Source organism: Danio rerio, chromosome 8 (assembly GCF_049306965.1).
Source record: "Danio rerio strain Tuebingen ecotype United States chromosome 8, GRCz12tu, whole genome shotgun sequence".
NCBI classification, from domain to species: Eukaryota; Metazoa; Chordata; class Actinopteri; order Cypriniformes; family Danionidae; genus Danio; species Danio rerio.
In genome coordinates, this window is record NC_133183.1 from 45,150,001 (window position 1) to 45,164,697 (window position 14,697).

Consider the following 14,697-nt stretch of genomic DNA (forward strand, 5'->3'; position numbering starts at 1 on the left):
CAGAAAAATCCCTTTTCCCCCATCATGAAGCCAAGATAAGATTTGGAAAATATTATTATTTCTCATGAAATACTATGCTTTTATCCTATTATGTAAACACCCAAATGCACTTGTATTACTTCACTACACCACAGTAATTTTAAAAGAAAAGCTCAGCAATTAAGAAAATTAGTTCACATCACTCTTCCCCCAAAATGCAATCTGAGTTATATGTTGCTCTATTTCCAACTCTAAATAAATTTGAGTTTTAGAATGGTCTTAAACTCGATTCCTGGAGGGCCACAACTCTGCACAGTTTAGCTCCAACCACATCCAACTCTCACCTGCTTAATTAACTGCATCTCAAATGGCACACTACACTTACGCACAATGTACTTATGCACTTAAACACTTAACAGCACAGCATATATTAATGTAGTGTCATACCAAATGGAACACTAATGTTTATTTTTACTAAACAGAAATTCAAACTGTTTCCCTGATGGCAATTGATGGTTGCCAAATTAGTGAAATAAATGACCAAAGTACCAAATAATACCTGCCATGAGTATAATCGCATTCTCCATCCAGAGGTGGCATTATAACTTTCGAATGAGAATTTTGCTTTTTAAATAAAGTAATCCAACATGTGCGCTTGATAGCTCCACCCCTTCAGCCACGTGCACAAAGCTGCAAGTGCATAAAGTGTCCATCATTCCACACTTAATTTTAACAGTTGAATAAGTGCATCATCTCCGTAATTTAAGTCGATTTATTTTTTAAGAGTTTTAAGTGTGAACGCAATACTTACACTATTTATGCTAATAAGTATGCATTTTGGACACACCTATAGTCTCTACTAGAGTTGAACACCTTGATTAGTTGGATCAGCTGTGTTTGATTAGGATTTGAGCAAAACTGTGCAGAGCTGCGGCCCTCCAGCAATCGAGACCCATGCTCTACATGTTGGCTATTCCTGAATTAACAGAACTTTAAAGGGGTGGTCCACTATGATATCATAATTTAAACTTTAGTTGATGTGTAATGTAGCTGTGTGAACATAAACAGCATCTCTGAATGTAAAAAGTTCTAGGTTCAATGCAAAGGGAGACCTTGGTTTTTACAGGGTTAGCTTAGCAAAGCCTAAAATTAACAAATTTTGGGGACTACAAAAAATATTTCCACAAAAATACTTTCCTTTGTGAGATCACAAAGGTTCGTTTACTGCACAACTACATTGCGCAGCTATGGGCCGTAGCCTGGGACGCTGTAACGTTATTGACCTTATTCTCCGCAGATGAGCGGGCGCTGCCATTTGAATCTTTTTGGCACAAGACTCCCGGTCTCATTCACTTCCATTCATTTTTATAGACATTAAAAACTGCTCGTTTCGCTGTTTGATGTTGCAAACTGATATTTCCTTGTTATATTATTCTACTTGGTCTGTATAGTCATGCAAACATTTGTTTGTAGAGCAAGTAGTTTGACCGTTTTTTGCCGTTTATTATTCCTTGTCATTTTTCCCATAGGCGACTGAAATGGAAGTTCTAAGACAATCGCGAAAACAGGCGCACTTCCGCATTTTAGAATAAGGTCAATAGCAGAGATGAAGCTAAAAATGTGTCCAAACACTGCTTTTTCCACAGAGCTCTTTTTCTGTATTTGGGCTTCCAAAGGACACGACACAAAGACAGAAGTGCTTACAGTTCAATATTAATTATGTTCCAGAGAATTATAAAATACACAGCAAGCATGATTTGACAAAACAGCTCCAGAATCTCTCCTAGTTCAGTGCTGGATTTGGCTAAAATTTCCTCAAAGCAGAAGCTGCGAAATATAACCTGTAAGTGTTTTTATTTGTTAAAATTGATCATGACATGTACAGCGTCTAGCGTTAACGATATGCTGTAGCAACGATGTAAACAATGGGAAATGCTGCTTTGCAAACAAATGATTTAGCAACAAATTCATATTTATCAGTCAAACTGTTGTAAAAACACACACATTCCACAAGCACGTTCGTGTCTCTTATGTGTGCGCACGACTGCATTGATTGTCTTCAGGCAGCTTTTCCATGCGTTTCACATCTCGGATAATGAAGTCACAAAAGATATGTGGATGACTCATATTACTTACACCTGCATATTCTGATAAATGTGAAAAACGTCAGGATAGCTCACCTGTCTCGTGGTAGCAGCAGAAAAATAAATCAAGGCTCACACAGGTAGCATCCCACATCTTGTGTTTTATACTTCTGTCACGATAAATTACAGAAAATAACTTAATACAAGCATCAGAGAAAAAGAAAAAAAAAAAAAAAACTCCCGTGCACATGCGCTTGTTACAGAAAGTTCACACATTCACTCTCACACACAGATGCAGACAACATTCTCACACACACACACACACACACACACACACACACACACACACACACACACACACACACACACACACACACACACACACACACACACACACACACACACACACACATAGACGCACACACAATGGCAAACGCTCTTAAAGGAGGCTGGAGGTTGACTGATTGTTTACACAGCAGAATAGCGTGTGCTTTTACGGGCGTGACGTGGAGCCGATCCGCGAATAGCAGCACATTATGACGATGACCAATCAGAGTCACTTAAGGGCGGGCCATTAAGAGAAACTAGGAAATTTGACAGTCGTCTTCATGTTAGCTGAATAGCTGTGTATAATCAAAGTGAGATATATGAAAAAAATAACGCAATTTCCTTCAAGTTAAACATGAGCACACATTGCTTTGCATCATAAACACAACCTAGCCTTAAAATTACATTCTGGACCACCCCTTTAAACTCTGACAGTTTAAATGAGATGTTTACTAAAGGCTAAAGGAGAACATTTACTCATCACTGCCAGCAACAACAAGACATGAACAGTCCTGGCAGACATGTTCCTTTTACGCACCTTCTAACTCTGTCTGCTTCTGTTTGCATTTGTTTTATCTTTCTTTCCATGTTTCACTCAATTTCACCCAAAAGCCTTACTCCCTTTGATTTATTGGCTTCCTATTAAATTTCCCCCTTCGCCATTCCTTCTGTTTCTAGCTCAAAACTAAGGGAATCAAGAGTTGTGCTTTGTATTAAGTGTGCAGAAAAAATAAAAATAAGATAAAACGTAGTTGGGGGAACACGGTTGGATGTATAATATATTGGCTATAAGAGGATGTTTTTTGTTTGTTTGTTTGTTTGTTTTTTTCATCCTTTATCTTGAGTGCAATAACTGCAGACCAGGGTTTAGGCCCATGTTGCATTCAGTGAATTATAATCTTACACACTATAAACAGTGCAGCAGGTAACGATTTTGCTTTTAAACTAGATAGCCAGTCAAAGCACAGAACATCCCGGCATTATGGATATTATTAGCTGCTTATTATTATTATTATTATTATTATTATTAGACACTCATTTGGACATAAGCTAATGTGCTCTTTTTAACAAGGCAGTTCACTCTGCATGTGTGTGAGAGAAATGAACAGACGATAAACAATATGCGACTCACTTTTTATGCCCCATTTAGGCTATTTAATTTTATAACTGCCACTAACGTGGGCGACGCAGTGGCACAGTAGGTAGTGCTGTCGCCCCACAGCAAGAAGGTCGCTGGGTCACTGGTTCGACCCTCGGCTCAGTTGGCGTTTCTGTGTGGAGTTTGCATGTTCTCCCTGCGTTCGCGTGGGTTTCCTCCGGGTGCTCTGGTTTCCCCCACAGTCCAAAGACATGCGGTACAGGTGAATTAGGTAGGCTAAATTGTCCATAGTGTGTGTGTGTGTGTGTGTGTGTGTGTGTGTGTGTGTGTGTGTGTGTGTCGATGTTTCCAAGAGATGGGTTGCGGCTGGAAGTGCATCTGCTGCGTAAAAACATGCTGGATAAGTTGGCGGTTCATTCTCGCTGTGGTGACCCCAGATTTAAAAAAGGGACTACGCTGACAAGAAAATTAATGAATGAACTGCCACTAACAGCTATGCAAACAAGAACCTATTTTGAGTGTAATTTGATTTTGTATTAGTTATTAATAATGTTATTATTAGTAGCCTATAATAAATAATTATTGATATAATTATTGATAACGGAAGTTACTCTGCGATCAGGTAATGTGATCCATTGGACATGATGATCTTAAAAATAGCTTGCAGTGTGTGCTGTGTCACAGTTTTTATATATTGTATTGTGTGCAAATTTAAGATATGTGGTCAAAATTGCAGAAGATTCTCTTCATGTGTGTGCTGCAAATAGATATAATTATGGTTTAGGATTTTCAAACTCCTGTAGTCTGGGCCTGGCTTAATGCTCATATAGGCTTTGCTTTGCTTGCTTGCTAGCTGTCTGTCTGTCTGTCTGTCTGTCTGTCTGTCTATCTATCTATCTATCTATCTATCTATCTATCTATCTATCTATCTATCTATCTATCTATCTATATATATATATATATATATATATATATATATATATATATATATATATATGATTATCTCATAATTAGAAATGTTTAATTTTTACCAGTGCAAAAATGGTCTAGTAATGACATATGTCTCAAACATAATAATTCGGAATTTTTTTAGGAATATGAATAATTGTATTCGGATGTCATCACTTTACTGTGAATTAACAATCAGGACATATTTGAAATAGTGCTGTAAATCGATTAAAAAAATAACTAATTAACCTCACTTTTGTTTTTTTTGCAATTATTTGCAATTAATCGAATTTAAAAGACTAAAACTTGTCATTTTGGCAATTTAAATGTAAAATGAATGTAAACGCAAGGCAAAAACTATTTAAATTCTAAATATAACTGTTTATTAGAATTTTTGTTTAACTTGTAACAGATTTCTTCATGCAAACAACATACGCACAATAAACCATCAAGATCCTGGTTTGACAGCCATATATATTACAGAAATAAAAACACAGGCATGAATTTAAAATCAATCAATGCCAATAAAGAATAAAAATGATTTCCATGTTGGATTCTAAGTGGACTGGAAAAAAAAAGCCAAAATACAGGCATTGCAAATATGGAAAATGGAAAATAATAATAATAATAATAATAATTAAGTATTAAATACAAACAATTGCACTTATTGAAAAGTTGCATTGCTGTGAGTTAAGAAAATTAGTTATAAAGTAGAAAAATTTTGCTTAGTCTTTTACATTCAGCCAGTTGGCAAGACAGTCCAGTTTGTTGACATTATTGGGGGACAATGTGAACTGTTTATTTTGAATGTTTTGAGTTGAGAGTGAGAACACTCTCTCATAAGCAGGATCACTGAATCAGCATATGCATTTTGGTGCCTAATTTTGTTGCCACTGGTGCTGCGACAGTGACACAAGAAGCATCAAGCGGTACATCAAAGGCACGCACAGGTACGCGTTGTGTCACAACAAAGACTTATTCTAACAGGGTCTTTGGTTACACTATATTTTAATATTTAAACAACTTTGAGGGATGTACGGACAACGTTTACACATTTGTTCTTGTTGCTAGGAAATGCGGTGTGCGCACACACACACACACAGACACACACAAACACACAATGCGCTCAGGCAGCCGGAGCAACCACCTTCAAATTCAACACGCATGATCGCGTTCATCAAATTAGCTTAAACTAAGCGTTCTAAAGTATGGCTGTATTTCACAAGGATTCTGACACATCAATGCGAAGCAGACGCTTTACAAAACTTGAGTTTAAGGGGAAAACATGTCAAACTTAATGAAACATTGGAGTGCGCATGCTGAAAGGCAGAGGAATGCGCTATCTTTGACAGCTTGCGACTTCATCTGCCACTTTCACTGACACATGTACATGGAAACCAATACTCCGCTTTTAATATGATTAAGATAATACTCTTATTAAGAGTCTACCCTGTAAGCATCGATTTTTGATTACCTTAAAGGACCACCGAGTCACGAAATGCTGAGGTTCTTCTTTCCGTTCGCCATGCGGTATCAAATTCCATTAAAACAAAAGTCGAATGATTAAAAATGAAACATACGAAATTAGATGAAACTCTGGGAAACATGGATAGCCTGGTAATGCAACATTAATTTGTTTTGCTTTCAAAAAGTGCTTTCTTGGTCTTGGTCCATATTTCTTTGCATGTTGAACACACAGACCACAACAGGAAATAAAAAAATAATAAATGAAAAAATGCAACTGCGTTAATTGCGTACATTTTTTTTACGCGTTAAATATTTCAAATTAAATCACATGCATTAATGCACTAATTTTGACAGCACTAATTTAAAGTCATTCCAAGTCTATACTAAATTGAGCATCTGAACCAACAGTAGACCTACACATATAGGAATAATATAATATTGTTTTTTTATCAGGAATAACAATAATAATAGCCTACTCATATTAACCTTTATTTTACATCTACAGAATCGTGAGAAATCTGTAATCTAAAAAATTGTGATTCTCATTTTAGCCTGAATCGTACAGCCCTAATGTTTGCATTAAAAACTTATATTTTGGGCTACACACTCTTTTGGAATATTCTCCATTTCAAGTTAATTACCAGAATGTGTTCCCACTCTGAGCCTATAAATGTGTCTATATTATGGTTGTAGATTGATCAAACAAACAACAGGTGTGCTGACAGTGGATTTTTACTAATTAAATAATTGAATATAATAATATAAACCTAAGAGGGAAAACACACCTCACTCCTACAATACTGTAGGTTACAGTACATTCATTCATGCACGCATCTAGAGTGCCATTGTCGGTCCAGTGTTGTTTCTGGCCTGGTTCAAGACATGAGGTCAGATGGGAAAAATGTACTCACATGGACCCAGAGCTCAAAGTGCATGTGCGAGAGAGCAAAAGCTACATTTGTGGGCAGAAAAGCATTCTTTAACAGCTGTCTTCTAAAGGGGTGGGGAATTGACTTTCAAAGTAGTGAGCTAGTAAGTGGGATGATTGAACTACCAAATATTGAATTAAGAAATCATTTTAAAATGTCCTACACAATTAAGTTTGTTTTCACGTTTATGGGCCAATATCAATTCTACACCTTAGTCATTTTTCTTCCCTCTAGCCGTCCGTTTTGCACATTAAAGCGATATAGGTAATCTCAGTCTCTGTATACTTCAAACTAGGGCTGCCCGATTCTGGTTAAATGAGAATCACAACTTATTATTTTTTTGTAATTTTTTTTTTTTTTTGGGCTTAAAAATCAACATCATGATTTTATCACGATTCTGTAGATGTAAAATAAAGGTTAATATGAGTAGGCAATTATTATTGTTGTTTCCCAAACAAATGGTAAAACAACAATAATAATATAGGCCTATGAGTAGATCTACTGTTAGTTAAAATGCTAAATTTCTTATAGACTTGGAATGGTGGACTTGAATAAACTTTCAATGTCCTGGTTAATGCACAGCAAAGTGATGACATCAAAATACAACTATTTATAATTTGATATTTATTATCAATTTATTATTATATTTATAATCATTATAAGTTGAATTATTATGTTTGATGCATGCTTGTAATCTGTCACTGACAACATTATTAGACCACTTTTAAAATGAGACATTTGTCATTATCATATTTCCTCCTGCACTATATTCAACGTTATATAGGCGTGAAAGTAGTTATAATGACACGGTTACATGCTTATTCTAATGCACAAACTGTGTTTGCTATAAAAGAAAAAAAATATCAAATGCTGTAATCAATACAAATGATTATGTAAACTCCTAAATGCGATACAATTATTTAAATGATGTGCGCGGTTTTGGTTTTACTTTCGCTGTGCAACAAACTGAATGTTATTTACAACTTTATAACCTTTTATTCACAGCCTATGCAGGTTCTGTTTAATAAAGCAAAACAGCTCATAGTCAGCTCTCGTGTGATATCAGGGCAGTGAATACATCATACATGACAACAGAAAATACATTTTTGAGTGAATTATACCGTATATGACTCTTTCAACAGCATTTGGAGGTGTCCACATTGCTGGGAAATGTATATAAAATAATGTAAAGACTTGTGCGACCGCCTTTATGCATCTCTCCTGAACTTGAAAATATAACTGACTGAATCATAAAAAGGCTGGATTAAGATCGTGTGGGCAAGTCAAATCAAGATCACCAATTATTTTTTTATTAATCTTGCAGCCCTAACTACTATTATTAGTAGATGGTAAACAAACTATGAACAACTCATCTGTAAAGTGTGAGTTAATATATTAGTTGTTAGTTATTAGCTTATGTATGTTATTGGGACGTTATTCTAAAGTTGCAACTATTACTCATTTTCTAACAGTTAATAAATGTAGAATAGCTGCAACTTTAGAATAACGTCCCAATAACATGAATAAACTATAAACTGATACTTAACAAGTCTTAAGTACATAATTTACTAACAGCTTGTTCATGATCTATTACTAATTTATTAGGTACAGTTACAAATCATTAAAATACAGTAACAAGTCATTTATAATTTATTAACAAATAGTTTATTAATGGACTTAACTAGCTATGACGGATAGTTATTTTAGTGTTTTAAATCAAACTCAAAAAGTTCTTTGAGTTTGTTCGGCAGTTCAAACTTTTAGAGGAAGCTAGTTTTGGGTCCTTAACATCTTTAAACTACCATTGGTCAGTGATGACAACACAATTGGTGGGTGTGCTCTGAAACACCTAAAAATCGGATTCTTTGATGTGCTACATATCCATGGAGATCAGAACAAGAAAGGAGAAAAACTTTCAGCACCAAGTTAGCAAGATTAATACACTAGAGAAGGTTGTCCAAACTTTGTCCTGGAGGGCCAGTGTCTATAGTTGGGCCGATAGACGATGCCATAGTCCATCGCAGACAGCTAATAGACAACACAATGCTGAGCCGGCATCGCAAACCATCGTCCCACCCCCGTCGCAAACCGGCTCGTGAAAAATACACCCTCACCTGTTTAAACTAATACGTTTTAGTGTGAAAATGGCATTTTAGTAAGAAAACAATCCACATCAACAACCAAACATTTCTGAACAGCCCTCCGTCTGCTGAAAACGCACATCACGTTACCACACACACACACACACACACACAGCTACACGCTGTCATGCGGTCGTCTGAGCGCCAGGCAGAGAGCAGTGCATTATACCTTTTATAAGTTTCTATTTTATACCTTTTAGCATTAGGTGGTGGTTTTGTTGTACTGCGCCTTTAAGGCTAGTCCCACCGTTTCTACGTGCCTTTCAGCATGCCTAATCTCCTCCCTCGCCTGCTTCAGACAACAGACAGACATAAAGGAAGAAGATCTCACATAGCGTTTGTGAGAAATACTACAGTAAGAACTTTACCAATGAGTATTTAATGCATTTGCTGTGCAACGAGTCACACACAATGTCATTACAAAGTTCACACACACACACACACACACACTCACACACACACGCACGCACACACGCGCGCACACACACACACACACACACACACACAGACAGCGAGTGTTCAGCTTTACACTCTTTTTGCACGCAAATGTGACAGGATACAGGTTAATATCCACTGCTCTGTGGATATCTATTATGTTAATGTTACAAAATAAACCTGATTTAATGTCCACAAACTGGGATTGAAGAGTCTTCTTTTATAACTGTTCTGACACGCAGCTGTGGTGATAGAGTAAAGCTGAAGTAAATCGCTTTAATTCATTACTTGTTTTACATTGTTTTAAAACATTTTAAACTTGTAAAACCCTCTCTTGGTAACATTTGATGATGATTGATGATACTAGCAAACTGAAGAGATCTTTTATTCCCAGTTGCTTTGCTTTGCAATTGGTCCACCATTTATATGTTGTTAAATTGAAAAAAAAAAAAGGACTGGGTGTGTTTATATCACACCAATCAGACTGTCAATACACTATACCTACACATAAGTCTATCCAAACACCATGAAAAGTAGATATTTCACCATAGGAGCCCTTTAAGTGAAAGCTTTAGGCGCGTAGTACATGTTTAACAAATAGTTTTGTTTAAAATCATCTAAAATTGCAGCGTCAGCGCATTCAGAAATAACAGTTTGTTGTCAAAAGACGCTAAACGCCCACTGCCTTTGACAGCAGAAGCCGCTATATCCCGAGAACCAATCAGAAGACAAGAATCGAATCACATGTTTTCAATGTAGCAGCGCACCGATGAGCCGGCTTTATAAGGCTGTTTTATTCTGCTTTCAATTTCAAAAGATGAAGTGTGATGAAGTGAATGAGCGAGTCCAACTGTCAGTGAATGGCAAATGAAAATGTTCCTTACCTCAAAACTCTGTACATTATAAGAAAAAGAAAACTTAATGTACCGTCAGAAGTGTAGCGTGCATTCATAACGTTTGTTTGTGCAGCAGCGCTACTTTGAAGGAGTCAGATTAACATTAGCTACATTAAACAGCAGCCCTATTTCACGAAAGATGAAGTTAAGATGCTGTTCTTTTATCCCGCATGGATGATATGAGGATAAACAAGAGATAAAAAACTGACCAAGATCTTGAGTATAGTGAGGATGAATAAATGACTTTATGGCTTCTGAGACATCCTCTTTTTTTGCACAGTAGGCCTACCTTGTGTTTTATTTGCTAATGCAAGCTATGTTTTATAGATAAATATAATGTATAACACTATACAATATTTATATTACTTCAATAAATTATTTTATTCTTTGTTAGTAATAGAAAATGCAAATATTGATGTTTTACAATGTTTTTACTTTACATTATTTGAATCTAACAAGCTTGTTTACATTGCTCTACTTGCATTAAATCCAAATCCCAAATATCAGAAATACCAATAGATTGTCGAGATTTAATTAACGTCAATTTTAATGTTATTGATTAATGCACTTAACAGATTTCATTCATTTATTTTCCTTCTGCTTAGTCCCTGGTTTATCAGGGGTTACCACAGTACAAATGCCACATACTTGACAGATCTATTTTTAATTTCAGGTGGTTTGTGTATGTGTTTTATGTTTGGTAAAATAATCTCTAATTGCATCTTTAGTGATTTTCAACTAATTACACAGTCTTGTTCCAATAGGTAGATTTAGAGGGTTTTGCATAAAAAGCAGACATGGATTTAGCTAGTTTTGACGCATTGAAAATGTATCTTGCTAAAAACCAAAGAATTGTCTAAAGTGACATTTTTTTTATTTACTAGCTAAAAACCTTATTACATATCAAATGAAACTTCTGAACCTAATCAGAGTAATTGAAATGCTCATTTACAGGAGGTCTAATGGATTTAGAGGGTTTTCCATCTGAACTCTTCATATTTATAGGGCCGTCATCTTCACTGTATGCATATTTATTAAAAAAAAAAAAACAGAGCAGAGCAGAGCAGAGTCGATGTACATTGTTGCATAAATTAGTATACTAACTTATCTCTTAGTGAGATGACATCCAGCAGAAGATCCTTGATGAACTGTTCGTCATGCGCTGCTCTCATCTGGTGAGCTGTGTTTAAAGCACCCGCCTGGACTGCAAGGAGCTCAGACGTGTGCATATGCTGCAGCGCATGCCAGAGTGTGTGTGTGGTCATGTGATGTGCGCTTTCTAGAAATGCTAGATGAAACGCCAGTGTGGACATGGATAGTTTTCATTCTAAAATGTTGTTTTAAAACTAAAACGTATTGGTGCAAACAGGGCCTTAGTTTGAAGTATATCGAGGCTGAAATTACACCTACCCTTACACGTTAATGTGATAGGGGGTAGTGAAAGGGCAAAGATGTAGAATTGATATTGGGCCATGAATGTGAAACCAGTGTAATTTTGTAGGACGTTTTATTATTATTATTTGTGGATACTGAATAATATTAGAACAAAGAAAACTACTGGCTTGCCGTTTCTGGCAGTCTGCATGATCTTTATGTAGAAACGCACAAACAAAATAAGAATTAAAATACAGGGAAAAAATGCTACATGCATTTCTAACTGATTCCCTTAGAATTTTGTAAAATTTAGTATCTTTAACATGAAAAAGTTTATGAATGAATGAATGATGCACTGGTTGCATGAGGGGCAGCAATTGCGGGGACTTTCCACACCCCTTATCCTGCCAGTCATATAGCATCATGGGCAGTCCGTGACCATTGACCCATTAACTCTAGTCTTCTGACAGTACATTCTTGTACATTACTTAGCCAAGTCCAAATACAGTGCAAATGAAAGTGGGAGTGGGTATTCTGTAAAACGTTATTAAGCCACAAAAAACGACTGTGCATCTTGCATGACGTAATGTATGAGTTAACGATGACATGAAATAATGTGTGTGGGTGTAGTATTGGGGTTCTCATTCAGTTTCAAGGATCAAAGGGAAAGGGAAAGGAAAAGGCGAAGGCGTATGGGGCATAAATGGAATTGGGATCGGGCCCAAGTTTCATTTGTACAAGACAATTTGTTCAAAAATAGCTACTGTGGGTGCAGCTCAGTAGTATGAAACTAATTTGTAGTTGTATATATACACACTAAGACTGTTTAAGTTATCTAGTTATCTAGTTAATAAAAACAAAGAGCATAGAATCACCAAGAGGCCACACTCTAGTGCAATTTGGGAAACAGCCACTAGATGCCGATAGTGTCACATGGTGGCCATTTTGGATTGAAAATTCCAATAGAACAACAGCATATTATAAGTCTGTAAAATAAACTATTTAAAAATGCTGATAATTGTCATGGTAAGTGTTGTATTGTCGTTTTTCAGGTTGTATCTCAGCTTTAATGCGCTTTTTAAATAAATATGTGAATAAAAAAAACAAAGCAGCTGCTTGTCATTGCGACAGCAATATGATCCAACGGCCGGCCGATCGCTTTCACTCCAAAATGGCGGAATCACGGGGCTGTTGCCAGGCGCTGCTGTTGCAATGAAACGTTCTATTGAGTGTAGCCTCTTTGTTATTCTAAGCTCTTTGATCCACATTAGCTAAATCAAAGTAAAATATGTTTTTAAGTATAAGAAACTGTTTCTTACAGATATCTGATTTAATTGTTTATTAATTTTTTACAACAAGTGAGGGTTAATCGACGTTCACCAAGAACGTAAATGTACCCAAATTAGCCCATAGATTAGTTTTAATTGGTAGTCCCTATGCCAGATGTTAAAGGCCATATAAAATACAAATTTAAACTAAAAACAATACTCAAACATCATGACATTTTTTTCTGAAATCTCAATATTACCCCATTCAAGTAGACAGTAGTTGCTTTTGCATGTCCAAAATAGCTGCGTGAAGGATTTGCAAAAATCGCTGCCAAGTGGACAAGTGACTTCAGTGAGTGACTACCAAGTACATACTAATGCACACATATACCAATCACTTATAATTCATCTGAGAAAGAATTTTTAAATTCTGTAATTACATGCAATATAACGATTTAAAATTTGTACAGAATCTTACCTTTCTACAAGAAGTTGCAGTTGTGTCGTGCAGCACTTGATTTTGTTTTGTGCCTCTACATTCAGCATCTCACCAGCACTAAGTCCATTAATCTCCATGATGATGTCACCAGGCTGAAGACATGCCGTTTCTGCCTTACTGCCAGCATTAACCTGGAGACAAAAACATTCAACCAATTAGAACACTGGAGCTTCATTCATTAGCTGTTCAAAATAAAGAATACAAGTCAGATGCATGTATGTTTTATATACATTATATATCTATGTAGTCAATATTTGAAGTGGATCAAAATTGTTTTAACACAAAAATGTTTGTTGTTAAATAGTTTTCGGACTACTTTGATAAAAGGTTTTGATCCACTTCAAAGGTTGACTAATGTATATATTCCATGAGAATACTGTATGTTGCACCAACCAGATGAAAATCAGAAAAAATACATCTGCAGAGCTTGGCAAAAAATAAGAATCCTGTTTTTAGACACAGTGCTAAAAAAAGTCTGTTTGAAACTAGGCTGTGCATTGTAGGGTTGTCACGATACCATAGATTTAGGCCACAATACTTTACCAGCTGAAGTATTATTATACCAAGTAGTATCACGATACTGTGTTAATTCATAACTGAAATCTACAAAATAAAGTTAATTGTGAGAAATACTATAATAATTATAATACTTAAATTTTTATTTATAATTCCCTTACTATTGAAAACCTGTTACGTGTTAACCCGTTATTTGTTTTTTGTTCTTAATTTTATTAATACAAACTGTCACTTTTTTGTTGTTATTGCAATAAATAAATAAATTAATTTATTTATTTATTTATTAATTAATTAATTAATTATTGAACACCATATGATCTGGCATGAATGCAGAAAACTATGACGGTATCGGTTTTCAACTCTGCCCCGTCTGTGCTCGAATAATCTCACTGACCTGCAGCTGCAGCCATGGCTCAAGTGGAATAAATCTATAGAAACAAAGTTTTTGCGTGGGAAAATAGAAGAATGTCACTTCTCCTTAAAAGTTGCGTGTTCTTTTTGTTTATTTTGTAGATAACTGAGCAACAAAAAAAGACATTTAAATTAAGATACAAATTATACCAAATTAAATTTTTTACAAGAAATATTCGTTTTAACAAAATATGAAAAGAAAAATATTGTTTTCTTAGTGCTTCCTGTTGCTATTTTAGCCTTTTCTCATCTAGTGTTTAGTCTTATTAAGTAAGAATCAAAAAAATAATATTAAATGAATCTCACGTTAGGGAGCCTTTTTTA

At 35.6% G+C, this 14,697-nt stretch overlaps 1 protein-coding gene across 1 annotated transcript in view; it reads right to left on the minus strand.

The window, feature by feature from the left end:
• The window catches only part of pdlim2 (PDZ and LIM domain 2 (mystique)), a 128,126-nt gene that overhangs the window by 67,780 nt on the left and 45,649 nt on the right, over positions 1-14,697 (minus strand). Inside the window, exon 3 of the mRNA NM_001326402.1 lies at positions 13,426-13,577. Coding sequence (NP_001313331.1) covers positions 13,426-13,577 — 152 coding nt within the window. The remainder of the gene's footprint in view (positions 1-13,425; positions 13,578-14,697) is intronic.